The sequence below is a fragment of the Erythrolamprus reginae genome, chromosome 4 (genome assembly GCF_031021105.1).
Source record: "Erythrolamprus reginae isolate rEryReg1 chromosome 4, rEryReg1.hap1, whole genome shotgun sequence".
NCBI lineage: Eukaryota > Metazoa > Chordata > Lepidosauria > Squamata > Dipsadidae > Erythrolamprus > Erythrolamprus reginae.
This window is the reverse complement of record NC_091953.1, coordinates 92515623-92543129: the sequence shown is the minus strand read 5'-3', so window position 1 is coordinate 92543129 and position 27507 is coordinate 92515623. Positions and strand designations below refer to the sequence as shown.

The following is a 27507-nucleotide window of genomic DNA, read 5'->3' as shown; positions in this document are numbered from 1 at the left end:
CAAACAGAACAGTATTAAGCATCGTGATACAAATTATACTTCTTGATTCTTAACACCAGAATGCTATGGAGAAAAAATATCAACAAAAATGAGTAATTAATTATCTGAGTTAATCATAAATTCAGTTCAAGTTGTTTTGCAAAATATGCACTCAAATTTAGGATAAGGCCTTAAGAAGCAAGAACCAACACTGCTCAGGCTAGGCAAAACCACCAAGCAGTCTTATCCAAACCTCAAGATTAGCATTACAAGAACACTCTCAATTCTATCTTTAACTCAAATTTATATGTAAGTCAGAACTTGTACTTACATATGGACTGCCATTTTGCTGCCATTACTAAAAATGGTAAATGGCATTGTCCTTCCTCAAGCTGACAAACCCCTGAATCATGAATGCTGAAGACTGCTGAAAACACATTGCATATTAAGAATATGCAGCAGCAGTATCTGAAAGCAAATTATTCATATGATATATCTAACTTCTTTCTTACGTGCACTAAACCAGTGCTTCTCAAATAGTGGGGCGGGGGCCCTGGGGGGGCACAGAGTGCTGCCCTGGGCGGGGGGTGACCCTGGAAACATGCTTTTTTTTGCCATAAGGAGTAGGACGCACATCCTTGTACTGGTACCTCCATTGCATTCCTCGGCATTGTGTCCAGGGCATCCTGTTCTAAAAGAAAACATCTTGCAAGTTCAATCAAACTTCTCAAACTTGCGAGATGTTTTCTTTTAGAGCGAGCTGCCCTGGACGCAACGCTGAAGAATGTGACGGAGGTACTGGCAGAAAGTGTCAGATAGGATGCATATCTCATGGTGGGGCGCAATTTTGCATATCTCATGGTGGGGCACAATCAGCGGAGTGTTGGGGGCGTTAAATCTTCACTTCTTCCTGGGGGGGGGGCTAACAGAAAATAATTGAGAAACACTGCACTAAACCCACTTATCTAGCTGCAATAAAGACTATGAAGCTTCTCTGTTAACTAGTTCCTGAATGCAATCTTGTTTCTGGGAGAATTAAGATTTGAAATCTGATCACAGAGCACCTCTTACTGCCACCAATTCCACTCTCCAATTTCTCTAAAGCTATTGAAAATCACTACACAAATATTTTCATGGATGACAAATATTTTCATGGATGACGTTGAAAGAAAACAGGCATGCATACATCCCTTACAAACTATCAGTAGTCTGTCCAGGTGACCAAAAAGGTCATTCAGACAGCTCTCCATTTCCTGAGTGGTCACACTGCCTGAAGTTATAAGAAGTCCTTCACTCTTTCACTGCATAACAAGCCAAAAAGAGCTGTTGATCCATTTGCTTACCCGTTTATATTTTCAATATGTATTTTGTGTACATTTACCCCATGCTTATTTTTCAAGGGGAAAAAAGTCTGAGCAATTATAAAACAGCACCAAAACCATCAAGCTATCTTTTTATATGGCATTCAAGATCCTCTGTAACACATTTTCAACCAAGGCTGTAGATAGGGAAAGGTGCCTTCTCTTCCAAAGCCAAGAGATAACTGCTGTCACATCACAACAGTAGTCGGTTTATTTTACCTTTGCTACTGGTTCAGGAATGGGAGCACGTGGGCATGCTTCACACATGCACAATATCTCTGTGCATGCGTAGAACCTTCTGTGCTTGAGCAGAGTATTTTTGATGAAGTTCGGACAGGTGGGCGGAGCCTCCCACTGCCGCCGCTATCAGTTTCCCCAATCTCGGGTGAACCGGCAGTGGCCAACCACTGCATCCCTCCCTACACATTTTATTGAGACACAGCACTACATAGGAAAGGAACTTTCTTCCCAGTTTAAATAAACTGGAATAGAACTAGTGACTAGACATTAAAGGACTATATGTAGGTCTGACTTCTTCTGAAGCAACACAAATTTTCACATGTTACTTTGCATAGTGAAGAAACTGCAGAGGGCTCTTCACTACATGGGACAAGAGAGACTTAACCACTTTATTAGATTATATTTATCTTGCCTTTATTACTTTATAATTAACTCAAGACAATAAACATGCATAATACTGCTTCCTCCTCCATTTTCCATATGGGATGAATTGGGCTGAGAGAGAATAATTGGTTCAAAGTCACCCACTTTCTCTTGATTTCCAAGCCAGCAATTTCATCACTACACCAAAGTGGCTGACCCTTCACATAAAGTCCTTCCCCAACCCCCAACCCCGCTTCAATTCCAACATGGGAGATTCTTCTCTTTCACACAATACACTATTTCGTGGTCCAGCTATTGTTTGATTAGTGATTTCATATTTTGATGTCACTCACTAATTTGATTATATAGGGAAGAATATTCTAAAGGCTGCATTCAGGGTTTCTTTAAAAGCTTCAACTCTGTTCTTACTTTTGAAAACAGTCAAGAGAGACAGACAGTTCACTTCTCAAAATTTGCCAGCATAATTTTACTTATTGGCTAAAATGTCTCAGGGCATTTGAAACAAGAATTTAGTATACTGTATATGGTGAGATATATTAGTTCAAATAATACTTTGTTTACTCCAGAAATGGGGTCTTCAGAGATCTATTTTTACCAGAGACATCATTATGGTTAAAAAGGAGCTTAAAATTCACATTATAGATGCATCTCTGCAGAATGATTTTGTTTTGCTTAGGGCCATAAAGTTAGTCTCTTGGTATAACTTACTTAAATATATTCTGAACCCATAGGATTATCTCATCAGAATTAAAAAGTTCAGTTTGTGAAGAGTACTTATCGTTAAACTAATAAAACTAAACTAAATTAAACTAAACTAATGGATGCTCCTACATTTTTGGAAGAAAGGTTTACCAAAATCTCTGGTTATTTGTGTTCATTTATCCCTGTAGGCTAGACCTGGTAAGGATTCTTTTTCAGTATTTATTTAATTGTTCACTGTCTCTGGGAAATTTACATTATAGAATTCCTTTATTTCCCCTTTTTATTAAATTAATTATACAAATTGGGATTCCATTGTTCAAGGTAGTAATCTCCTGTGTAGCAGAAAAATAGGACTCATTCTGTTCCATTAACATGTTTTGCTCGTCCATGATTCCAGGTGTGATCTTACTAAAGATTTATAAAGTGTTGCTAATACTTCACGTGATTTGTATTCTATGCCTCTGTTTATACAACGAAGGATTGTATTAGCATTTTTGGACTGCTGCTGCTAAACATGAACTATAAGTGATCGTTCACTAGGACTCTAAGGTCTCTCTCACACAATTACTGTTTTTGAGCCAGGTTTCATCTAATCTGTTCTTGTACATTTTGTTTTTCCTGCCTAGGTGTAAAATTTTACTTTTCTCCACATTAAATTTCATGTTGTAGAATAGGCTCTTTTGTTCAAGTCTGTCAAGATCTTTTGGATACTGAGCTTGTCTTCTGCAGTGTTGACTATTTCTGCCAACTTAGTGTGATATAGATTCCCTCATCTATATCATGTATGAGATGTTGAAGAGTACTGGGCCTAAGACAGAAACTTGTGATAATCCACTGCTTACTTCTCTCCTTGTAGATACAGTAGCATTAAGAACTAATCATTGAGCATGGTTTGTCAGCCAGTTGCAAATCCATCTGCTGGTGATGCTTTATATTCCATATTTGTCTAGTTTACCAAGAAGTGGTTTACTTTGTCAAATGCATTGCTGAAGTTATGTTTTTGGTAGGTTGGGCTAGAGTTTCTTTTTGTGTGAAGACTGATGCAAAGAATGAGTAAAGCAGCTATGTTGTCTCTCTACTGCCTGTTACTTCCTTGCCATCTTCTCTTTTTAGTGGACCAACTGTTTCCTTGACTTTTTTCTTGTTGTTTATTTAACAATTTATTTATATATTGAAGTAAAGTTTTTTATTATTAGCCTTGTGTTTTCTTGCAAGTCTAGGAAGCCAAAATCTGCTGATGACACTGGTTTTTAAAGCAGTGGTTTGTTTCTAAAATTCTTTGCTCCCTCATTGGGTGTTGACCACCAGGGACCCACAGTTCATCCTTGAACTACAAATATTCTCTTCTATGGGTATATGGATACTTTTATATACCTGATTGTCTGTATTTCTATTCCTTTTAATAAGTCCAGATAAGGAATTTGTTGTAGTTATTGTTTATTCAAGTTGTTCTTTTCTACAACTTTCTCATTTTTGAAACACTAGCATTGCTTCACTAATAGTTGGTGCAATTTGGCATTACAAATTGCTATGTTTAGTTCATAAGTTTAATTTCAAACAAAAACTGTAATTTAAGTTGGAAAAGGGCAATACAGCCTTCATATTCATACATTGGATTTCAAAAACATACCTTTGGCTTCCATTTTAGCTTGTTGGAGATCTTCCACTTTTTCCTCTTCAATTATACATTCTTTCTCTTTACATTCTAACTGTGTTTCAGGCAGCACATTCTCAGTTTTATTAATCCATTCCTTGAAAAAAAATCACCAACTGATTACCATGATTTTTTAAATGTTAACTTCCAGGAATGTTTACAGGTAATAAAAAATAAAATCCTCTTTGGAACTGATATTTGATTTCTAGTGATGCCATGCTCATGTCTATGTAGATGGAAATGATTTGTCTTCTTCCCAGATGTATTTCTGGCTTCTTGATTGAATGTATATCCTTTGTATGCCCATTCTATCACTCAAGGTCTAACCAGATTTGATTCAGCTTAGCATTAACACATACCAGGAATAGATTAATTTTGGTTTCTTTCAATTTCTCAATTTTTGTAAATATGACCAAATTCTTAAATTTCTCTAAATTCTTTTTATTGGATAAATACCGTATATACTCGAGTATAAGCCGAGTTTTTTAGCCCCAAAAATGGGCTGAAAAACACAGCCTCGGCTTATATTCGGGTCATTGACAAAGTCACCACACGAGGGCGCCATTGCTTGAGCCAGAGCGAGGAGGCACCAGCTTTTGTCCCCTCTGGCACGCCGTAGTTCCTCTCCCTAGCTCAAGCAAAGAAGGCAGCCATTTGCAATGGTAAGTCGGATTAAAAAGGCCCCCTGCTGTCAGATTCTCCTCCCCCTCCTTTGAAAGGATTTAAACTGTTTAAAAAATGGTATTTTGTGGTAGTTGCTGTCCTTGCTTGGATAGGATCTAATAATGTGTTATGAGGCAAAGCTAGACAGGAATTCTTTTTCTATCTGTCTATCTTTCTATCTATCTATTTTTCTATCTATCTATTTTTCTATCTATCTATCTATCTATCTATCTATCTATCTATCTGTATCTATTTCTATCTATCTATCTATCTATTTTTCTATCTGTCTGTCTATCTTTATATCTATCTGTCTATCTATCTATCTATCTATCATCTATCTATCTATCTGTATCTATTTCTATCTATCTATTTTTCTATCTAACTATTTTTCTATCTATCTATCTATCTATCTGTATCTATTTCTATCTATCTATCTATCTATTTTTCTATCTGTCTGTCTGTCTGTCTATCTATCTTTCTATCTATATCTATCTATCTATCTATTTTTCTATCTGTCTGTCTGTCTATCTATCTTTCTATCTATATCTATCTATCTATCTATCTATCTATTTCTATCTATCTATCTATCTATTTTTCTGTCTGTCTGTCTATCTATCTTTCTATCTATATCTATCTATCTATCTATCTATCTATCTATTTCTATCTATCTATCTATCTATCTATCTATCTATCTATTTTTCTGTCTGTCTGTCTGTCTATCTTTCTATCTATATCTATCTATCTATCTATCTATCTATCTATCTATCTATCTATCTATCTATTTGGTTTTCTATGCTGATAACCTCACAGCAGCTAATGCTGAAGCTCTTCTTTGGATACACTTATTTGTTTGTTTGTTTGTTTGTTTGTTTGTTTATTTAATTGGATTTGTATGCAATCCCTCTCCAAGGACTCAGGGTGGCTCACAGCATATATAAAAACAGAACAATAATGTAAATCCAATTAATGATGAGAAGGAATCCAGTTTTGAAGGATTTTAACTCTTAGGTTTTAGCTTTGTTCCTGATCGAGCTACTTTTTTTACTTTTTAATTTATTGTTAATATTGTTAATTTGTTTACCCTCTTTTAAATTTACAGAGCTAGTTTACTGGTTTTCTTTAAAATAAATATTCTAAAACATGTCTCAATTAATGTAATTTTATTGTTTTCCATTTTTATAAGTTACCAGTAGCCACTGCATTTTCTAACCTCGGCTTATACTCGGGTCAATACGTTTTCCCAGTTTTTGTGGCAAAAATTGGTGCCTCGGCTTATACTCGGGTCGGCTTATACTCGAGTATATACGGTAAATTTATAAGAAAAAATATACCACATTCCCTTGACTTTTCCATGCTTTTGATCTCATATTTTACAGATTTTGTGTAACAATGGTAGTTATCCCTACGATGAGCAACATTGACACTAATTCCTAATTCATGAATTAATGGGTTTATTCCAAGGGATGGAGTGTTATTTCATGAACATAGTGATTCTTGCTGTCAATGACTGAATAGGAAAAGTAATAAATTAATTCACTACCATAAATATATAGGTTAGGTTAGGTTTATTGGATTTATATGCCGCCCCTCTCCGCAAACTCGGGGCGGCTCACAACAATAATAAAAAACAGTACAGTACACAATACCAAATCCAATGCCCACCCATCCAGTTCCAATTTAAATTAATAATCTCATAAAAAACAGTATATATAAAAAACAGGCACACAGTCAATCAATCAACAAAACAACATGGGCAAGGGGGAGGTGTTTTAGTTCCCCCATGCCTGACGGCAAAGGTGGGTCTTAAGGAGTTTACGAAAGGCAGGGAGGGTGGGGGCAATCCTAATCTCAGCGGGGAGCTGGTTCCAGAGGGTTGGGGCCCCCACAGAGAAGGCTCTTCCCCTGGGTCCCGCCAGACGACATTGTTTAGCCGACGGGACCCGGAGAAGGCCAACTCTGTGGGACCTAACCGGTCGCTGGGATTCGTGCGGCAGGAGGCGGTCCCAAAGATATTCTGGTCCGGTGCCATGAAGGGCTTTATAGGTCATAACCAACACTTTGAATTGTGAATTTATACCATATATATGGTAAATTTAATTTTTAACATTTTAATATATTAATATGTTAATATGTATCTAATTGTTTTATATATGCACTGTTTTATTGGATTATCATATGCTACCCAGAGTTACATAAAAATAAAAGTTAATTTCTTGTTCACAACAATTGTCCAATACTGCCAGCAGTTACTTAGGATGAGAAGCTCGATTACCATAGGTAAAATGAACAATAAAATTAAGGCTCTTTTAACCCTGAACCTTTTCCCCACTCCCAAGGTTTTAAAGAACATATTATTATTATTATTATTATTATTATTATTATTATTATTATTATTATTAATTAGATTTTTATGCCACCCATCTCTGAAGACTTGTCATTAAAGTTGATATTTCTTGTCATTAAAGTTGATATTTCTTGTCATTAAAGTTGATATTATTTGTATTTCTACTTTCTCTTAAAAATTATGAAAAATGTAATCTTCATCCTCCCATGCTGGTACAACTACAGTGGTACTTCTACTTACGAACTTAATTTGTTCTGTGACCAGGTTCTTAAGTAGAAACGTTTGTAAGAAGAAGCAATTTTTCCCATAGGAATCAATGTAAAAGCAAATAATCTGTGCGATTGGGGAAAACAATTAATTAATGCTTTTGGTATGAGGTTGTCAGGGCTAGAAAACAATTTGATGGCATATAATCAATCAATTTGGTTTGATCTATTTTACATATTTTAATTCTACTTGTCATTAATTGGTGATATTTATTTTGGCTAGGTCATGGTTTTAATTGCTTTGCTTTGAATTTTGAATTATCTAGAATGCTTCAAGAACAGAACAATCCAGAACTAGTTGTGCAAATAAATAAATAAATAAATAATCTTTGGCCGTTGCAAGATATGTGCAAAATAGCTTGGAGATATCTAATGAATCAAAAAGTTGTCAGGGCAATCAAAAATTAGGAAGAGGAATTCAACATTCCATAATAACTTACCTGGAAGTTTCCATTATGATTCCTGAATAAATCAGAATATATATTTTTAGGGTCTGGTACAGCCGGCATTAAAGTTGTTCTAATTCTGTAATCGTTTTAAAGATAAAGATAAAGAAAAATGATTATTTATTTATTTATTTATTTGATTGATTGATTGATTTGTATGCTGCCCAATCCCATAGGACTCTTATGTCTTACAGGGCAGCTTGCAGCAAGAAAAAAACACTATAAATAATTAAAATACAACAATTAAAAGTACTTTAAACCCTTTAAATAAACCACAACAATCTTACTATTAATCTGACCAATCAAATCATATCTAGGCTGGAATAGGATGTCAGTCTCATGACCCCCAGGCCTGCTAGCAGACCCAGGTCTTCAGGGCCTTTTGGAAAGCCAGTAGAGTGGGGACATTGGGAGTTAGTTGGCTCCAAAGACCCAGGGCCACCACAGAGAAGGCTCTTTCCCACAGGCCCACCAACCGATACTGCTTAGTTGACAGGACCTAGTGGGCTCGTAAATAGTCTGGTCCTAAGCTGTGTAGGGCTTTATAAGTAATAACCAACACCTTGAATTGTGACGGGAGACTAATTGGTTGCTAGTGCAGCACACAGAGTGTTGGTGTGATGTGGGTAAACCTAGGTACATCCACAACAGCATCTCTTAGCTGCATTCTGGAGTAAGTGAAATCTCCAAACACTTTTCAAGGGTAGCCCCATGTAGAGCATATTGCAATAATCATGACATTAACTGATAAGGGTGTAAATTACCGTGAGCAGAGCCTCCTGGTCTAAATAGGCTTCAACTGGTGAACCAGGCAAACCTGGGCAAAAGTCCCCCTGGCCACAGCCAAGACATGTTGATCAAGCCTCAGCTGTAGATCAAGGAGGACACCCAGATTACAGACCCTCTCTGAGGGAATTAGGGTTTCCCCCCCAAAGGAACATGGACTGACAGATGGTATGATCCTTCGGAGGAAATGCCCAAAGCCACTTAGTCTTGTCGGGGTTAAGGTTGAGCCTGTTGACTCCCATCCAGAACCTTACAGCCTCCAGGCACCAGCACATCACATCGACTGCTTCACTGAATTGGCACGGGATGGAGATGTACAACGGGGTATCATCAGTGTATTGCTGATACCTCACCTCGTGCCATCAGATGATCTCACCCAGCGGCTTCATCTAAATGTTAAATAGCAGTGGGGAAAGGACTGATCCCTGCAGCACCAGTCAAAGGTGGTATTTACCAGTTCTCCAAACTACTCAAAACGTCTGTTACCAATTTTGCAAAACTTGTCAGAATCTGCTGAATATACCTCTGATGCTACTGTAGAAAATTCAACATGTTTATTATGATAAAGAGACAATATCCCACTGATAATCTAAACAGAGATTAGACAGATATTTTTCCATTCTTCAGTTTATTTATTTATTTATTTATTTATTATTTAGATTTGTATGCCGCCCCTCTCCGCGGACTCGGGGCGGCTCACAACAAGGCATAAACAAATCGTAACAAATCCAAATAAATTTAAATATTTTTTAAAAAGTTTAAAAGAGAACCCCAATATACTAACAAACACACACAAGCATACCATACATAAATTATGCATGCCCGGGGGAGATGTTTCAGTTCCCCCATGCCTGACGGCAAAGGTGGGTTTTAAGAACTTTACGGAAGGCAGGGAGAGTAGGGGCAGTTCTAATCTCCGGGGGGAGTTGGTTCCAGAGAGTCGGGGCCGCCACAGAGAAGGCTCTTCCCCTGGGGCCTGCCAACCGACATTGTTTAGTTGACGGGACCCGGAGAAGGCCCACTCTGTGGGACCTAATCGGTCGCTGGGATTCGTGCAGCAGCAGGCGGTCTCGGAGGTATTCTGATCCAATGCCATGAAGGGCTTTAAAGGTCATAACCAACACTTTGAATTGTGACCGGAAATTGATCGGCAACCAATGCAGACTGCGGAATGTTGGTGTAACATGGGCATACCTAGGTAAGCCCATGACTGCTCTCGCAGCTGCATTAACCTTCAAGGAAAAAGTTTAATCTGAATTTAAAAATGTCACAATAAAACTTCTCTATGTGCTACTCTTGTTTAAAACAAACTTATCTTTCACTTCTGTTTTAGTTCTTTGGAACTTTAAATTTCCATCTATCACCGGAAGCTGAGCCAGTGTGTGTTTATAATGAAGGGAAATACAGTACAGTATTTTAATTTTATCCAGTGAAAATGATCTAAAGCAGTGATAGTGATCCCCCCCCGGGTGCCAAAAAGACACACAAGCAACACCAGTGCATGCATGCTCATGCCCACACCCATAATTTTATGTCCTCTCCTTGTGCATGAGCACAAGCCCCCTATGTTGCCCCTCACACATGTGTGTGCAGACCTCACTAAAGCATCTGGACTTTCAGTAAGCCCTTTGTGCCTTTTTTTGCTGTCCCCAGGCTTCAGGAAAGTCTCAGGACCCTGTGGATGGCAAAACAATGGGCCCAACAGGTCTACCAGAAGTTCAGGAGCTAAATTCCTGTAGGCCCATTGAATCCATTTTTTACCATCCATAGGCTCCAGAAGCTTTCCTGAAGCCTGGGGATGGCAAAAATGGCCTCCCCCGCCCTCTGGAAGGCCAAAGTTCGGCTGGCCAGAGCGCACATGAACACTGGAGGTGACATAGGGCAGCCCCTCGCATACCCTCAGATATGGCTCCACATGCCACCTGTGGTACGTGTGCCTTAGGTTCACCATGAAGGAACTAAAGTCATAGTAGGTAATGATTAACTACAAGGATTTGCATAAATTCCTTGCTTTTGTCAATACATAAATTGTGAACAAATCTGTCTGCTTGATTTGCAAATATTGGGATTTTTTTGAACTTCTCTAGAAATCCTTTGTTCTCTCTCTCCCCACTCCAATTGCTTGCTGACAGCACTTTTCCAACAAACTTCCTCTTTTTACACTGTGTTGAAAATAATTCCTCTATCAATAACTACTTCATTTCATCTGCTTTTCAACATACTGGCCTAATTCACAATTCCTAGCCTGATGTGAATCTTGGGACATGGTTATCTTTCAAATGGTCATGAAGCCATTCTGCACTGTGCGAATCACCTCTTCATCATCCTCAAAATGTCTTCCATGAACGGCATCCTTTAATGGCCCAAACAATTGGAACAAACATTTGTGAATGTTCCCAACAGTTTCTTTCTCCTCAATGAGAAATTCAATGACGGCACACTGTTTGTAGAGTACATCATTTACAGATGCCATGTTAGAACACTGCTGCAGCCACACTATCTGTCTGAAGAAATGCAAAATTTACACATGCACCTCTGCATTCAAATAATGTATATCTAAAGTTTCGCATTCGTACCACTAATGTAGGCTGAGAAACAAAATGTGGTGCATTTTTTCTGGGCGACCCTCATATAATTGCTTCAGTTTTATAATCATAATAAAAGGTATTGTTAGAGTAATTGACAAAGAGTTATAAAAATAAGCATCACATACTTCTTTAGCCTGCAGACATAAAGCAGAATGGCTGTCATGATTAGGAGGCCAGACATCACCAAACTTGACTGGAGGACAATATTTAAATCTGGATTGAAGTCATCCGCTTCACAGGAATCTTAGAAAAATCACACACAGATGCAGACACAGGCACACAGAGACAAAAAGTGGTCTTTAAGGGATTAACAAAAGAAACATCAGTTCTACTTAGGTATATTTTTTTCAAATATTGTCTCCTAAAAAGGAATAAAGCCTAAAAAGGCTTTATGGGGGATTTTCAATATAATATTGCCATGTTAAAATTTCATGGTAATACATTTTGTATTTCACTAGAAATATTCTGGTAAAGATACCCAATAGAAAAGCCACCTGAAGTGACCTTAAATGATTTTTATTACAGCTACATTTAGAATAGGAAAAAATAAGGTCTAGCCTAAAAGAATTTGCTCTTAGTTCATGTTTGGGTTGTTTTCCCCCCCCAAATAACACAAGTACATATTCAACTGCATTTTATTACTAACTTGCAGTTGGGTACTGAGACTTGAAAAATGATTTTCCAAACTGAGAACTAAAGGCAGCTCATTATAGAATATGGGTCAGAGTCAGATCTTACATGTATTTTTGTAATTAACTTTGTAAAAAGAAATATCCACTCTCTTTCTCTCTGTAGCAAGACCCTCTCCAATTCAGAAAAGTCAGGTTAGATGGAGCAAGTAAGGAGATTAAGGAGAAGCAGATTTGCGGCCTAGCCACAGAATTTGTAATATATCTCAATTGCCCAGCCAATCCAAATTGGCACTCATGTGAATTGAAAGCTTGAAGAAAGATATGGACATCCTAAAGGGTTTCAAGCAACATCCTTTCCCTAACTCCTAGGTTAAGGTGACCAGATTTTAACATTGGTAAAGTGGGAGACCATTGACCGGGAGTGGGGGTATCTTGATTAAAAATTTGGTCTATAATTAGCCACTTCCTCATTCTTCTCTTTATCTTCAACTCAAAAATCCAAAAGTATAGTTCTTAAAAAAAATTAAATCCAGCAAAAATCTCATTATCTTTAATTTTCTTTCTCTTCCACCTCCAGTACAAAAGCTCACCATTTTTCTCTTTCTGGATGACTTCCACTTTCTGTTTCAATTCTTTCTATTATTTAGCTGAAGCCGCGGCTAAGGCAACCAAAGCAACTCTGTACTGCCACCATTGGAGGCCCCAGATGGGCTTTCCATGGGGTGTGCAGACCCCAAAAAAGATTGCCCACCAAGTCCCCTTCTTCACTTCCCCTTCAGGGAGGCTTTGGGCCAATTCAAACGAATCGGCACCCGCAAGCGACGGGCGTTCGGATATTCTCCTGCAAGAGTGAAGAGAATTCCATTCCGCTGTGGTAAGTGGCCACCTTTAAAAAAAAATCAGGACTTTTTAAAAATGTTGTGGGATGCAGGACAAATTGTTAAAAATTGGGACTTTCCCGCCAAAAGCGGGATGTCTGGTCACCTTGCCATTTTAGTATTGCAAAGATATTACATTGGAAAAGTACTTCTTTGTGTGCTTGTTGCCTGGAGTACTTCACAAGACTATGACCCTGGTAATTATACATTTGTGTCAGGGGTGAAATGTTCCCAGTTAGCTCGTGCATGTTGGTTGTCAGATAGACGGTCGTGAAGGGAGTACAAGGCTCCGCCCACCCACTAGAACATGCCATTTGGGTTCCTTTAGCTTCTGCGCATGCACAGAACACTTTGTACATGCACAGAGGATAAAAGAACCCAAATGGCAGTGTCTGGGCAGGTGGGCAGAGTTTTGCATTCCCTTCATAACAGACTCTCTGACGACCAACAGGCACAACCAAACCAGGAGCATTTCACCCCGATTTGTGTTCACAAATATTAAACATCAGAGAAATATTGATGATGACAAAAGGGAACTAATATTTATCATTTTTTACCTATAGAACTGCCATTTTTCCAATGTATTTTTGGTCCCCATTCACTTGGATAAGAATAACTACCGCAGATGAATCTTGACCTAAACTGGAAGGAATAGCATTTCTCTGGATCCAAATTTTGTATTTCAAACTTGCAGCTTTCATTTTTCCTAAACTGAATAGCAAGAGTGGTGGTCATTATTAATTTTGTTTACTGTATACATTTCCTCTTTGGTTTAACCTAGTAAATACAGTAAAAAACCAAGATTATATAGCAAAGGTTTTTGAAATACACAGATCTATTAGAAATATTCACTCTTTGTGTTAGATGCTAGTAATGTAAAAAGTTACATTCTTCATCAGTCTCATTTATAATTCAATCGCTTGCACCACAGTTCAAAACTAATGGGAATCAAAGACCATAAAAAAATTAAGCAAAAATATTTTTTTAAATTTCCATCTTTGTATTTTTACATTAGCAATTAAGAAAAAATATCTGAATGACAATTTGCAAGCCCATGGGTTTTTTTTATAATCACCACAATACAGTGATCCCCCGATCATTGCGAGGGTTCCGTTCCAGGACCCCTAGCAATGATCGGGTTTTCGCGAAGTAGCGCTGCGGAAGTAAAAACACCATCTGCGCATGCGCAGATGGTGTTTTTACTTCTGCAGCGCTAGCGAGGAGCCGGACTCAGCTGGGAAGCGGCGCTGGGGTTTCCCCACCGCCCACGCAAACTCCTCGCTGCCGCTCGCCCGCCCTTCGCCCGCCCACCCCGCTCGCTCGCGCCGCTTCCCAGCTGAGTCCTGAAGCGAATTCTCAGCTGGGAAGCGGCCCGAGCGAACGGGGTGGGCGGGAGAAGGGCGCGCGAGCTGCGGGCGCACGGGCAGGCAGGCTGCAGACAAGCCGTTCGCTCGGGCCGCTTCCCAGCTGAGTACTCAGCTGGGAAGCGGCCCGAGCGAACGGGGTGGGTGGGAGAAGGGCGCACGAGCCGCGGGCGCGCGGGCAGGCAGGCTGCGGACAAGCCGTTCGCTCGGGCCGCTTCCCAGCTGAGTATTCAGCTGGGAAGCGGCCCGAGCGAAGCGGCAGCAGCGAGGAGTTTGCGTGGGCGGTGGGGAAACTCCTCGCTGATGCCCGCCAAGAGGGGGAAGACCTAGGGAAGCCGCCCAGCAGCTGATCTGCCCAGCGCCATCTATGCATGCGTGCCCATAGGAAAAAAGGGCGCGCATGCACAGATGGTGTTTTTACTTCCGGGTTGCAAAATCGCCATATAGCCATTTCGCAATGATCGGGGTCGCAATACCCGGGGGATCACTGTAAACCAAAAATCATTCTGAGATTTATCACATTAGTATGAAACCTGATAGAATCTTATAACATATAAACTGGAAGACACCAGGTAATCTTCTACTCACATGTCCTAATCAATGTAGCAATCTACTGGACCATCCCTGACAGGTGTCTTCCAACCATTTGAATTCCAATCCTTTTGATATTCTTCAGAAAAGTGAGTGTCCATCAGTGTCCTAGGCAAACTATTCTGCTTCTACAGAACGTTTAATACAGTGGTACCTCTACTTATGAACTTAATTTGTTCCATGATTAGGTTCTTAAGTGGAAACGTTTGTAAGAAGAAGCAATTTTTCCCATAGGAATCAATGTAAAAGCAAATAAAGTGTGCAATTGGAGAATCCACAAGGAGAATGGGGCCCTATTTCCTCCCAGGAGATTCCAAGAGAGGCCCCACGGAAGCTTCTCCCCACCTTTTCTGGCCCTGTTTCCTCCCAGGAGATTCCCAGAGAGGCCCCATGGAGGCTTCTTCCTGCCTTTTCCGGTTACAGTTTTGGAGGTTCGGGTTTGTAAGTGGAAAATGGTTCTTGAGAAGAGGCAAAAAAATCTTGATCACCCAGTTCTTATGTAGAAAGGTTCGTAAGTAGAGGTGTTTGTAGGTAGAGGTACCACTGTATTCTGAATTTTCTCCTAATGTTCATACTGTATCAACCGTAGTCAGTTGTAAATCCCGTTGCTACTGGTTTACTCGTGCACGCACAATGCTCCTACGCATGCGCAGAAGAATCCTGGGCAGATGGGCAAAGCCTCCCACCACCACTGTTACCAGTTTATTGATCTGGGCCAAACTGGGAGCAACCCACCACTGCCCTTAATGCATATTTCCATTTCATTTCAATCTGTCATTCCACATCGTGCTGTCCATTTTAACAGAGAACAGTTCTATATCTGTTGCATATGACAGACTTTTAAATATAGGTTAACTGCTTTTCAAAATCGCCATCCCCTTTACCTTTGAATCTCTGTTACAAAAAATTCCATTTAACACATACCCAATCTTCATCAAATTCACTTTTGTACTGATATTCCAATTTAAAACAATGTGGAACGAAAGGTGGCTTATGTTCTATGATCACTTTGTTATGTTTCCAGAGGAAGGTTACATTTTGAGGAGATTTGGGCTTCACTGGGAAAGATGAAAATAAATTAGTACAGATTGCAATTTTTCTAGATACATACAAATATGATTTTCATTTTTAAAATGTTTACTACATTGCAATAATCCAAATGCTTAATATTTTTTGTAAAAATCCCTTTTGCTTTTATATTAATATTTTTATGTACAGGAATTATAATATTATCATTATTAAATATAATATAATAATTATAATAATCTTTTAAATATGAACCAGGTTTTACCATAAAATTTAAAAATCCAGAATGTATCAGGTAATCTGATAGGGAAGTACTATATCTACTGGGAATAAAAGGTAGGAGCAAAAGTAGGTTAATAATATTTGCAGCTCATTAACTTCTTAAAATTGATGACTTCTATTTGGTTAAGTGCTCTTGGTTTTGTTTAAAAAATATTTTTTTTAGGAAGCCCTGATGCTGAAGCAGGATGTTATAAAGGTGCTGAAAAAATAGTATTTTCTCAGGTACTGCAATGAAATATATAATGAAAGAACCGCACTTTCTTGTCTGTAGGGCATCGATAGGCGGCAGGTTAAATTTAGAGGTGTGTAAAGGAACCCAAGGAAAATATTCATTATTAGATTTTTCTCCCACTTTTTCCTTCAAAATTGTATTTCAGATGGCTGGTAATTCTTTCTTCCCATTTTGTCTCAGGAATATTTTCCTACATCCAAGAATTAAACTTAAATTTTCTTCATCTAGTTCATGACTCAAGAGCCCTACATTCTTAGGAACCTCTTTGGGTTTCAGCCAAATTTTAGCCACTGGGAAAAGATATTATTCAGATTTCAGTTTTACTTATTGTGAAAGGACAGTTCTAGCAATTTCTCAGGTCAGGTTTATCATTTTTGGCTGTACTTCTGCATGGCAGCTCAGTCATAAAAATAGATTTATTCTGTCTGTATTAAATATGTAATCATCATCTTGCGATAGAAAATTTCAGCACTCTTTTCAAGATAAAGGAAAAAAACTGAAATGAGACTAATGTTAGAGTCTCTAATCTTCCTGTAGTCTAAAAGCAAAATATTTTAGGCTGATCCCAGGTAGACTTGAAAGAAAACCCTAAAAAGTTGCTAAAAGTAAGATGATACAATGTCTAATTTGGAATAAAACAGCTTCCCATGGCTCCATTGTAGAAAAGAAGGATATCATCTCAACACAAATGCCAAATCAGCATATTTTGTTAAAAATAGTCTGTCTGGATATTAAATACTTAATTCTCTAGAGCAGGGGCCCCCAACTAGCCTCTACTGGTCTGTGGCCCATTGAGAACTGCACCGCACATGCGGCGGGTGGAGCACACAATTTGTGCATGTGATGAGTTAGGTTGCACACAGGAAACCATTGCTTATACACACAGAGAGAGAGAGAGAGAGAGAGAGAGCCACCCCTACCCTTGATGGTCAGAAACGTTGGGGATCACTGCTTCAGAGAGGGGTGGCATACAAATCTAATGAATTATTATTATTATTACTATTATTATTGTTATTGTTGTAGTTATTATTATTATTAATAATAATAATATTTAAAGGGGGAAAAGTGATTTTAATGTATTTTCTCACACTTCCTCCAATTTTCTTGAGTAACAAGAACTCATTAAAATCTCAATCAACTGAAATTTCCAACTCCGTGAAGACCTGAGAAATTTTTAAAACTTTAAAAATTTTAAATGTGCCAACTATCATATCAAACAAGATATGTCTCTTTATCATTCCTATCACTACCTTATACTTATATTATGTTAAACATACTACAATACTATATTTGTATAATAAATAAATAAATAAATAAATACCGTCTGCAATTAATCCAGCAACTAAGTGACATTCTTATGATTGCTGACCATGTTTTTCCTGTCAAATTACAAATGCTACTATTCATGCAATTGCAATTATATCAAATACCAAGTACCCCAAAATTAAATTTAAAGTCACTTGAGTAGATTTATAATAGATAAAAATATAGACTTACAGAATTTTAGGCTCTCTAGTTTAAAATCCTGGTAAAATTCCTTTGTCCCATTTGTATCTCTGATAGAAATATCAAATTCACGTCCTTCAATTTTAAAAATACAACCAATTATGTATCCATGATCATGGACATACTGGATACACTGCTTCCAATTCTTTTTGTCAAATCTAAAATGGAAATAACCATATTAAATAGTGATATACAGGGGTGGGTTCTAACTTACCTCACTGCCGATTCACTTCCTCCTGCGCCTCATGGGCCTCATTAGTGTGCATGATTTGCAAATGAGTACATACGCAGTGGCAAAAAATCCAAAAAATTCCCCCCTCAAAAACGCTAAAAAGAAGATAGCAACTGCCTGCACAGTGCTAAGAACTTGTTTTTGTGCATGTGTAGAAGGGGGGGTGGGGGTGATGAGAACAAATAAAATAAAATAAAATAATTCCATTTTTTAAAAAGATGGCAGGAACCATGGACCGGCATTGATGTCATCGTGATATCACCAGTGGGTTGCTATCAGTTCAGGCAAACTGGTCTGAACTGGGACGAACCCACCTCTGGTGATATGACTGCAATTTAAGTGTGACCAGAAGAAAGAGGTCTTAGCTGGCCTCTGGTATTATACAAAATTATTTTTTGAGAATCACAAAAATGAATATTTTTAGGTATACCTATTTTGAAAATACTGTAGTACCTCGTGATACGAACCCCTCGTCATACGAACTTTTCGAGATATTTTTGTCTTTTGTCAGAAAATTTTTGTCTTTTCTTACAAACTTTTTTCGCCTTACGAACCCGCTGCCTGAACGCCAAACCCAGAAATTCGGGTTTGGCGTTCAGGTTTGTAAGGCCGCCGAGAAGCACCGCTGCTTGGCTGTCGCCTTTTGAAACAGCCGGGGGGCTTCTTGGCATTCCCCCGAACGCCAAACCCAAACTTTTGCTGAACTTCTGGGTTCGGCTTCGGGAGGCCGCCAAGAAGCCCCGCCGCCCGGCTGTCACCTTTTGAAACAGCTAGGCGGGCTTCTTGATGTTCCCCCGAATGCCAAACCCGGAAGTTCAGCAAAAGTTTGGGTTCAGCATTCGGGTTCAGGAGGCCGCCGAGAAGCCCCACCGCCCGGCTGTCACCTTGCCAGAAGAGCCGCGGAGCTGTCAGACGGTCAGTAGGCTCAAACGAAGGTAGGGAATTCCAATAGGGAATTCTATGGGTGGAGCTTTGATGTCATGAAGACATCTTTCCTGGCCGGCCGAAATGTGGCAAGGTGACAGCCGGGCGGCAGGGCTTCTCAGCAGCCTCCTGAACCCGAACACTGAACCCGAACTTTTGCCAAACCTCCGGGTTTGACGTTCTGGAGAACGCTGAGAAGACCCCTGGCTGTTTCAAAAGGCAACAGCCAGGCGGCGGGGCTTCTCGGCGGCCTCCTGAACCTGAATGCCGAACCTGAACTTTTGCCAAACATTTGGGTTCAGTGTTCGGGAGAACGCTGAGAAGCGCCTGGCTATTTCAAAAGATGACAGCCAGGCGGCGGTGGCCAGCACAGTGTGGCATTTTTGCGATATTTTTTTTGCTTGCACGCATTAATTTATTTTATATTGTTTCCTATGGGAAACATTGTTTCATCTTATGAACCTTTCACCTTCTGAACCTCCTCCCGGAACCAATTAAGTTCATAAGACGAGGTATTACTGTACTCTATTTCCCATCCTACAAAATATTCATATTATTTTACAGCAAATGTGGATTGCTTTATTCCCTTAGAAATAAACTTAAGAAATTCCATGCCATCTAAAAGAATTAGCTTTTTCCCACAGTGAAAAAAAATATAATTTTCTAATAAAAATTCTCTGTTTTTGTAGGCCAAGATTTTATAGGCCAAGTAGATTTTTTTAGGTTATGTAACCCAAGTAAAGAATAGTAAGCAATTCACTGAGAATTTGCAGAGATATGTTTATGTTTATATTTATGGCTATGCCTTTCTCTCTCTCTTAGTATTAAAATATTTGTTCAATTCAGTTTGCTCAAATCAAATAAAAATAAGCAATTTAATCAATATAAATTCAGGTTTTCAGTGAAATAATATACATTCAATGGTGTTAACTTGCATAAAAGAAAAGACAGGGGGGAAAAATAAGACCAAGTCCTAGTGCTGTTGTCAGCCTTTCTGCAATATGAAAAGTCAATGCAGACTGACTTAAATATTTGAGAAGGATGGACTTCTTAGATTCAAAAAATTCTCCATCTCTTTTCTCCTTTAAAAAATGGCAATAGCAGCAAAACATAAATACCAGGCAGGCACAATGATATTCAAGTGTTCTGCAGATATTCTTATTGTCACAGCTAATATTGTTAATTTTCTCTACCAATGAAATCCTTATTGCTCAAAAGCACCATATAAGCATGTTTCAGATTTGAAGTTTGAATGTGGTAACTTTTTGAACCACATTCTGCATGACGTATAATGTCTCACGTGTAGTGGGGAAAACCCACACAACCACAGGACTGCAATCACCACCAATTCCTTTTACTGCACACCATTCCTACACCCAAATTGCTAACATTTATCCTTAGAATAAGATCCTACAGAAAGGAGTGGAAAAGGAAAACAAAAGTCCAATATTATGTTTCCAACTGTCAGGGCAGTTTACATATCTGCAATATAATAAATATGTGAAGTCAAGATCAGTGGGGATAACAGCTACTTCATCTGTTTCCTAAGGCAAAAGAATTCAGCGGTAAGGAGCTTTTCAGTTTAAATGCAAAAATAGTACATAAAATACAATTACCAGGGACCTCCACTGGGAGACCAAAGTTGTTAAGATGGTAATGGCTTTGACTCTGTAAATGAAGCCCTGTCCTCAAATCTCAATATATTTTGATCTGCATTTCTCCTGATACCTTGTGCAAAATGATCCCAATCACTAGGTTGTGTTAAAGATATAATAATTGTATATAATATAATAATATATGATATAATAATTTTATATATAATATAATAATGGTTAAAGATATAATAATTTGCAACTCTTACACTACAAAAGCATTTGAACCACTCAACTTAATCAGTGTAAAACAATAGATGCAATTTGCATAATTTAGTTTAGTTTAGTTTTATTGGCTTTATATAGACTTTTGTAAAGCCTTTGATTCACTAGTACATGACAAACTACTTCTGAAAATAACATCCTAAGGCAACTCTAGACCACTACACAATTGGATAACTGTGCTCCTGTCTAACAGACTATAAGTGTTCAAAATTGGAAGTGGCATATCAAATCCTGCTCCTGTCAACAGTGGTGTCCCTCAAGACAGCATACTAGGACCAACACTCTTCATATTCTACATAAACGATCTTATGCTCATATTATAATCAACTGTGTTCTCTTTGCTGATAATGTTAAACTATGTAATACCACCGACAATGCTGCTACTCTTCAAAAAGACCTTGACCATGTAGCAGAATGGTCAAACAACTGGCAACTTCAAATCTCAACCAACAAATGATTTGTCTTACACATTGGCAAAAAGAATCAGAATATAAAATACAAACTTGGAAGAAATGAACTTATAGATTACCCTCACTCTGTCAAAGACCTTATAGTACTCATATCCAATGACCTAAGTACTAGAACCCACTGTAACAACATTGCCAAAAAAGCACTAAGAGTTTTTAATCTAATCTTATGTAGCTTCTTTTCTGGCCATATTACACTGCTAACCAGAGCTTACAAAACATTTGTTAGATCAATTCTGGAATTAATGAGTCAGTGTGGGGACAGAGGTGTGTGCAGCCATGAGAACAATTATGAGAGTACCAAGCTACATGCATATAATACCAATGCTCTGCAAGCTGCACTGGTTGCTAGTTGATCTCCGAACACATCTCCGAACACAAAGTTTGTTATCACCTATAAAGCCCTACATGGCTTAGGACCAGATTACCTTTGGGACCATCTTCTGCCGCATACTCCCAGTGGCCAGTAAGGACCCACAGGATGGGCCTTCTCCAGACCCCATCAGCTAAACCCTGTCAGCTGGCAGATCCCCAGGGGAGAGTGTTTCTTGGTGGCGGCCCCAACCCTATGGAACCAACTGCCTCTGGAGATTTGTATTCTCCCCACCTTCCCAGCCTTCTGCAAAGCTGTAAAGACCTGGCTATTCCAGCAGGCCTGGGACTGTTGAATGAGAAATGTTAGTTAGATGTTAGTTAGTTAGTTAGTTAGTTAGTTAGTTAGTTAGTTAGTTAGTTAAATGTTAGAGCCGGAGTGGCGCAGCAGGTAGAGTGCTGTACTGCAGGCCACTGAAGCTGACTGTAGATCTGTAAGTCAGCGGTTCAAATCTCATCACCGGCTCAAGGTTGACTCAGCCTTCCATCCTTCCGAGGTGGGTAAAATGAGGACCCGGATTGTGGGGGCAATATGCTGGCTCTGTTAAGAAGCGCTATTGATAACATGTTGTAAGCCGCCCTGAGTCTAAGGAGAAGGACGGCATAAAAATTGAATAAATAAATAAAACAAATAAATAGTTTGAGTATGTTTGTTTTAATTGGGGTTATTTTACTGTCGGGAGTTGGGTGGCATATAAATATGTTAAATGAATAAACCACAATTAAGACAAGACTTTCTGTCTAAGCAAAACATGATGGTTGTTAAGTTGCCAAGGGTATTGAGCAAATCAATGCAGTTGTTATGTGAATCATGGGATTGTAAAGAGAATTGAGTTCTTCCCATTCATTTTGCTTGTTAGAAGCCAACTGAGAAGATATCGAATGGCAATCACATGATAAATACAAGCTGGTTGCCAAGTACTCAAGTTTTGATCAGTTAACCATGCGGCTGTTGTGACGGTTGTAAATATGAAGACTAGTTGTAAGCCATTTTTTTCACTACTGTTGTAACTTTGAATTATAGCTAAATAAGTGATTGAAAGTCAAGGACTACCTGTATGCAGGTCTTCATTCTCTACCCCCCACAGGATGGGTGTTTGCAAGCTGCAATCCTGGTGCTCCATTTGTAGCTTTTTTTCTTTTTTTTGCAGCATCTATTTGCCCACCATTGGTACAAAATATTGTATTCTTGCTAGGTTGTAGATTAGTTCTACAAAAAAACCTATTTGTAGATAGTTTTGAACAGTATGTTAGAACGGTGAATTAAAGAAGATCCAGTGAGATCAATAGTATTAGTCTCCTCATACTAAGGTTTTTGGTTAGTGGAAATATCAGAAATACAGAATGTTTAGCCAATGAGATAAAAATTGTATCTGGACTTTTTTCAAACTAGAATTAACAATGGGTATTTGTGAAAGTCAGATCAGTATTCACCAATTAGTGTCACAATTTAGAGAGATTTTTCTAAAGACACATTTATTTATTTATTTATTTATTTATTTATTTATTCCATTCAGTTCCACTTATATCAAGGTCAGCCTTCTGTGGTCCTATCCCAAAATTATGCCACTGACATTCAATTAATGATGTATCTGCTCCTTCGTTTTTTTGTTTTAAATAAAATGTACAGTAAATCTCTGATAATGCCATCATATCAATGATATTTTTAAAAGCTGTCAAGAATTTTAAAAAATGAAAAAGGGAGGCCTAGTAGTAAAAATATTCTTCTAGAATCTAGACAAAAGAATGAGGAAAAGTTATTAAGAATACCACCATATGCTTTGTTTGTAAAGCCCTACTTATTCAAAGAAATCTCCAGCATTAAAATGTAGTAGTTCAAAGGAAGTCAATTTTATTTATTTATTATTAATTTTGTATGCCTCTCATCTCACTGAGTACAGTCTTTCAATAATACTCACCTATAAAACACCATAAAGTTCCCTCTAGTAAACCTTTCTGTAGAATCCCACAAGATCTTCATCTGCACATTATGGATATTTTGTATTTTATAATTTATACATTTCTCTTCATTGTATGAAGAATCCGGGTTGATCATAATGAAAAATAAAACAATAAGACATTTGTGTAATAAAAATAGCCTGGAGATTTTATTTAGAGATTCTCTTGCTTGACCTGCTTCAATAATGAAAAATGTAGAAAGTTAGCACCCACCCCTCTCCTGGAAGAATGAAATACTTTGAGAATTATTTTAAAAGGCAGAATAGTTAAAAGGGAAAAACTCTAGTTCCCCCCCCCAAAAAAAATAGATATCTTAACAGAGACAGAAACTCAGAGCACAGTTCCCTTTCACAAGGAGATACTAAGCTTGGGCCAGCTTTTAGAAATGCAGGTGTGGTGATCCATTCAAGACAGGATATTTTGAACAAGACAGAATTAGATTGAAATGGTACGATCAGCCCTCACTCAAGATCCAAACCAGGAAAGCCATTAAGACACAATAGGAATGGCCCAACACCCTTTCAGAACACAAGTCTCTTCATTGCATCACCCAACAGGCTTCAAACTTAATTCAGACAACCTAAAAAGTTAGCAATGATCCAGCGGTGAAATCTATTTATCTTCCCTACTTTGGAACTTTGGATATCTATATTTTTCCTTCATTTCCTTATTTATTTATTTGTTCAATTTCTCTGTGCATCCATCTCAGTCAATGACTCTAAGCAGCTTATAATTCATAAAATATATTATAATTCAAAATTAAGAAATCATTTTAAAACAATAAAAAAATTAAAATATCCAATTCACGCTACACAACAGTACAATATTAGATTTTTTAGTGATATAGCTAGGGAATAGGTCCATTGCCATATTTGATGCCCCAGGCTTGAAATTGTACCAAGGCTTTTAAGGCTTTATGAAAGGCTAAAAAGGTTGGGGATAGAAAGGAAGATGGTCCTTAGAACAGTGGCCACTGCAGAAAAATCTGACTTCTGGCTTCCAGCAGCTGATGGGTTAGCTGATGGCAGTGAAGGGCTACCAAACATTTTACTACCACACTGTGGGTGTGGCTTATGCAGGATGCCCTGCATTTTCTTTCAACATCTTTCAGTGCAAATTGGGTGCTCTGGGGTGGACAGGGGTGGCTACTGCCTGGACCGGGGGAGGAAGGCACAGTGGGGTAGTGAAAATAGAGCTCCACCCCAGAGCACTCAATTTGTACTGAAAGATGTTGAAAGAAAATGCAGGGCATCCTCCATAAGACATGCCCATAGTATGGTATTAAAAGTTTTGGTAGCCCTTCACTGGGGGTGGAGGTCTATTTTCGCTACCACACTGCGTTCCCCCCATCAGGGCAGTAGCCCACCCCTGGCTGTTGGAATCTACAGCATGCCCTTTCTGCTTCACTTAATTGGATCAACAGAGGCTTATGGAAAAGGCAATCACTCAACTACCAGGTCCCAAGTTATACAGGGATTCTGTATAAGGTTTTATAGGTACAAGTACCTTGAATTGGACCCAGAAACATCTGGTAACTAGTGCAGATGGAAGAACCTTGTCTAAGGTCCCTCAATTTCAGTTTCTTTGAAGGAGAAAAGTACCTTGACATATTTCAGATCCATTTCATAATAACTGATCAGATTGTTCAACATTTGATCAAGCCATATAACATGGTTTGAATAATTTAGTCCTTATTTACAGTTTTCTGAGCACAAATAGCTTGAAGACAATCATAAGTGTCCTTCAGAGTGCTTTCTGTCACTCTCCATCACTCAAATACAATCAGAAGAAGGCAGAAAAATAAATTCCAAATCAAGCTGAAATTAAGATAAAATATCCTCTTCCTTGAGACAAAGCATTTCGGAAGTCAGAAAAAGATTTTTATGCAGCATGGTATAGAACTGAAAAGACTATGAGTACATATTTGTGGAGGAATTTTAGTGTTGAAGAAAAGTGCTGAGAATATTGTAGATGGCCAAGTAAATAAACCAATGGATCATCCAACAAATGTTCTCAATTGAGGTAAAACTAACCGGGGGGACCGCAGTGGGGTACCGAAAGTGGAGCTCCACCCCAGAGCACCCAATTTGCACTGAAAGATGTTGAAAGAAAATGCATAAGCCACGCCCACAGTGTGGTAGTAAAAATTTTGGTAGCCCTTCACTGCAACTAACCAATATCAAATTATCCTACTCTGGATGCATTATGCAAAAACCCAGCTCTCTAGAAATATTTCTAATGCTAGGAAAGGGGAAAGAAAGAGAAGAAGAAGGCAACAGCAAAGTGAGTGGACTCAGATACAATAGAGATGAATATACAGTTGGAAGACTTGGAAGAATAGGTTAGAGACACACTCTCAGGAAGAAAATCTCTCTATGTGGTCCCTAGGAGTCAAAGATGACTTGATGGCAGATAATGAATCAATCAACTTTTAAAATGGTACCTGTTTCTTTTCCTAAGACTTTTCCAGCAGAATTTTCACGAGGGGGACATAACCCTTCAAAAGAAATAAGTAAGAGTGATTGAAAAAGAAAAATCCTGTGCAACTGCCATATAAATGGTTCACTATTCCTAACACTGTTTATAATATTTTTGGTTTGCAAAATGGATTTATAATAGGGTAACAAGAGAATGTTGATATAACTTTAAATATCTTAAGGTTTTCCAGGAAATCAATGATACCAGTCACTCTAATTTTATATCTCTCTTTTAATTATAAGCAATGCATTAATCCAAACTTAATCACAGTACAGTAGACTGATTTGAGTTAATGTAATAACTGCAATCCCATTGGTTTTAGAGGTTTATTCTGTATAAAGACAAAAAGTGTTTTATGTATTTATTTTTAATTAACTTACAACCTGTCATAATTATTAAGTGTTTAACAATATAATAGATACAAATTAACACTAACACTGGGCAATAACACTAAAATATTAATAATCCATGTTGGAGAGATAAAAGTCAAGTTTATGCGTTCTATGAAAGATAAGTCAGCCAAAATTCAAATCAATATATAATATAAATAATAAATTATCCTGACACAAAACCTGCTGGGGAAAAGCAAAACATTATTAAAAATGACAACATGAATAAATCAAATGACAAACTAAATAAAATGCAAACAAAATTATATCAGAATTAAATTGCTTTAATAAAACTTCATTAATTCTTATTCAAAACATTTTAAAATTATATCTTCTTTATGTATTATCACTGTGCAAAAAGAAGAGAGTTTTGTGAAAATGGGCTCCAGCATGAATCCAAAATGTCAGAAGACAAAGCCTCTGATCCTGGTGACTGACCCAGATTGCATACTGTCCAAAAAGTTGTAGGACGGTATAGTCTATTGCTGGCTGAGGAACTCTGGTAATTGAAGTCCACAAGTCTTAAAGTTACCAAGGTTTGGAGGCCCCTGGTCTATATTGTTGTTGTTTATTTTCTCTAGCTTGTGGTAAACATTAGAATATTTATATGTGCTATTTACCTTGAAACCTTATCGAAGTTTTGTTAAATCTAAAATCAATGTATATCAACATTAAAGTCATCTGGAAAATAATAGTAGTAATGTTGAAGGCTGATTAAGCTCTGACTTTTATCCCGTTTCTTGTATACAGATTAAAAAGAAAAATACATCATTTACATTACAAATGCATGTGTTTAAATTGCAACTTACTTTGTGCCCATAATTTGGAAATTAGCAAGTAGATCCAAAGTAGTACAGCAACATAATTTTGAATAGTCCATCCCAT

The 27507-nt window shown here is 38.0% G+C and overlaps 1 protein-coding gene across 1 annotated transcript; it reads right to left on the bottom strand.

Annotated features, from left to right (window-relative positions):
- Window positions 1–27507, bottom strand: CRLF2 (cytokine receptor like factor 2). The gene is made up of 10 exons (XM_070751816.1): window positions 27432–27507; window positions 26202–26252; window positions 23716–23842; window positions 17916–18082; window positions 15803–15936; window positions 13481–13634; window positions 11539–11656; window positions 8034–8118; window positions 4297–4417; window positions 1–63 (listed from the first exon to the last, which is right to left on the bottom strand). Exons 1-10 carry the CDS (start codon window positions 27505–27507, stop codon window positions 50–52), a joined length of 1047 nt encoding a protein of 348 aa, XP_070607917.1. The 3' UTR covers window positions 1–49.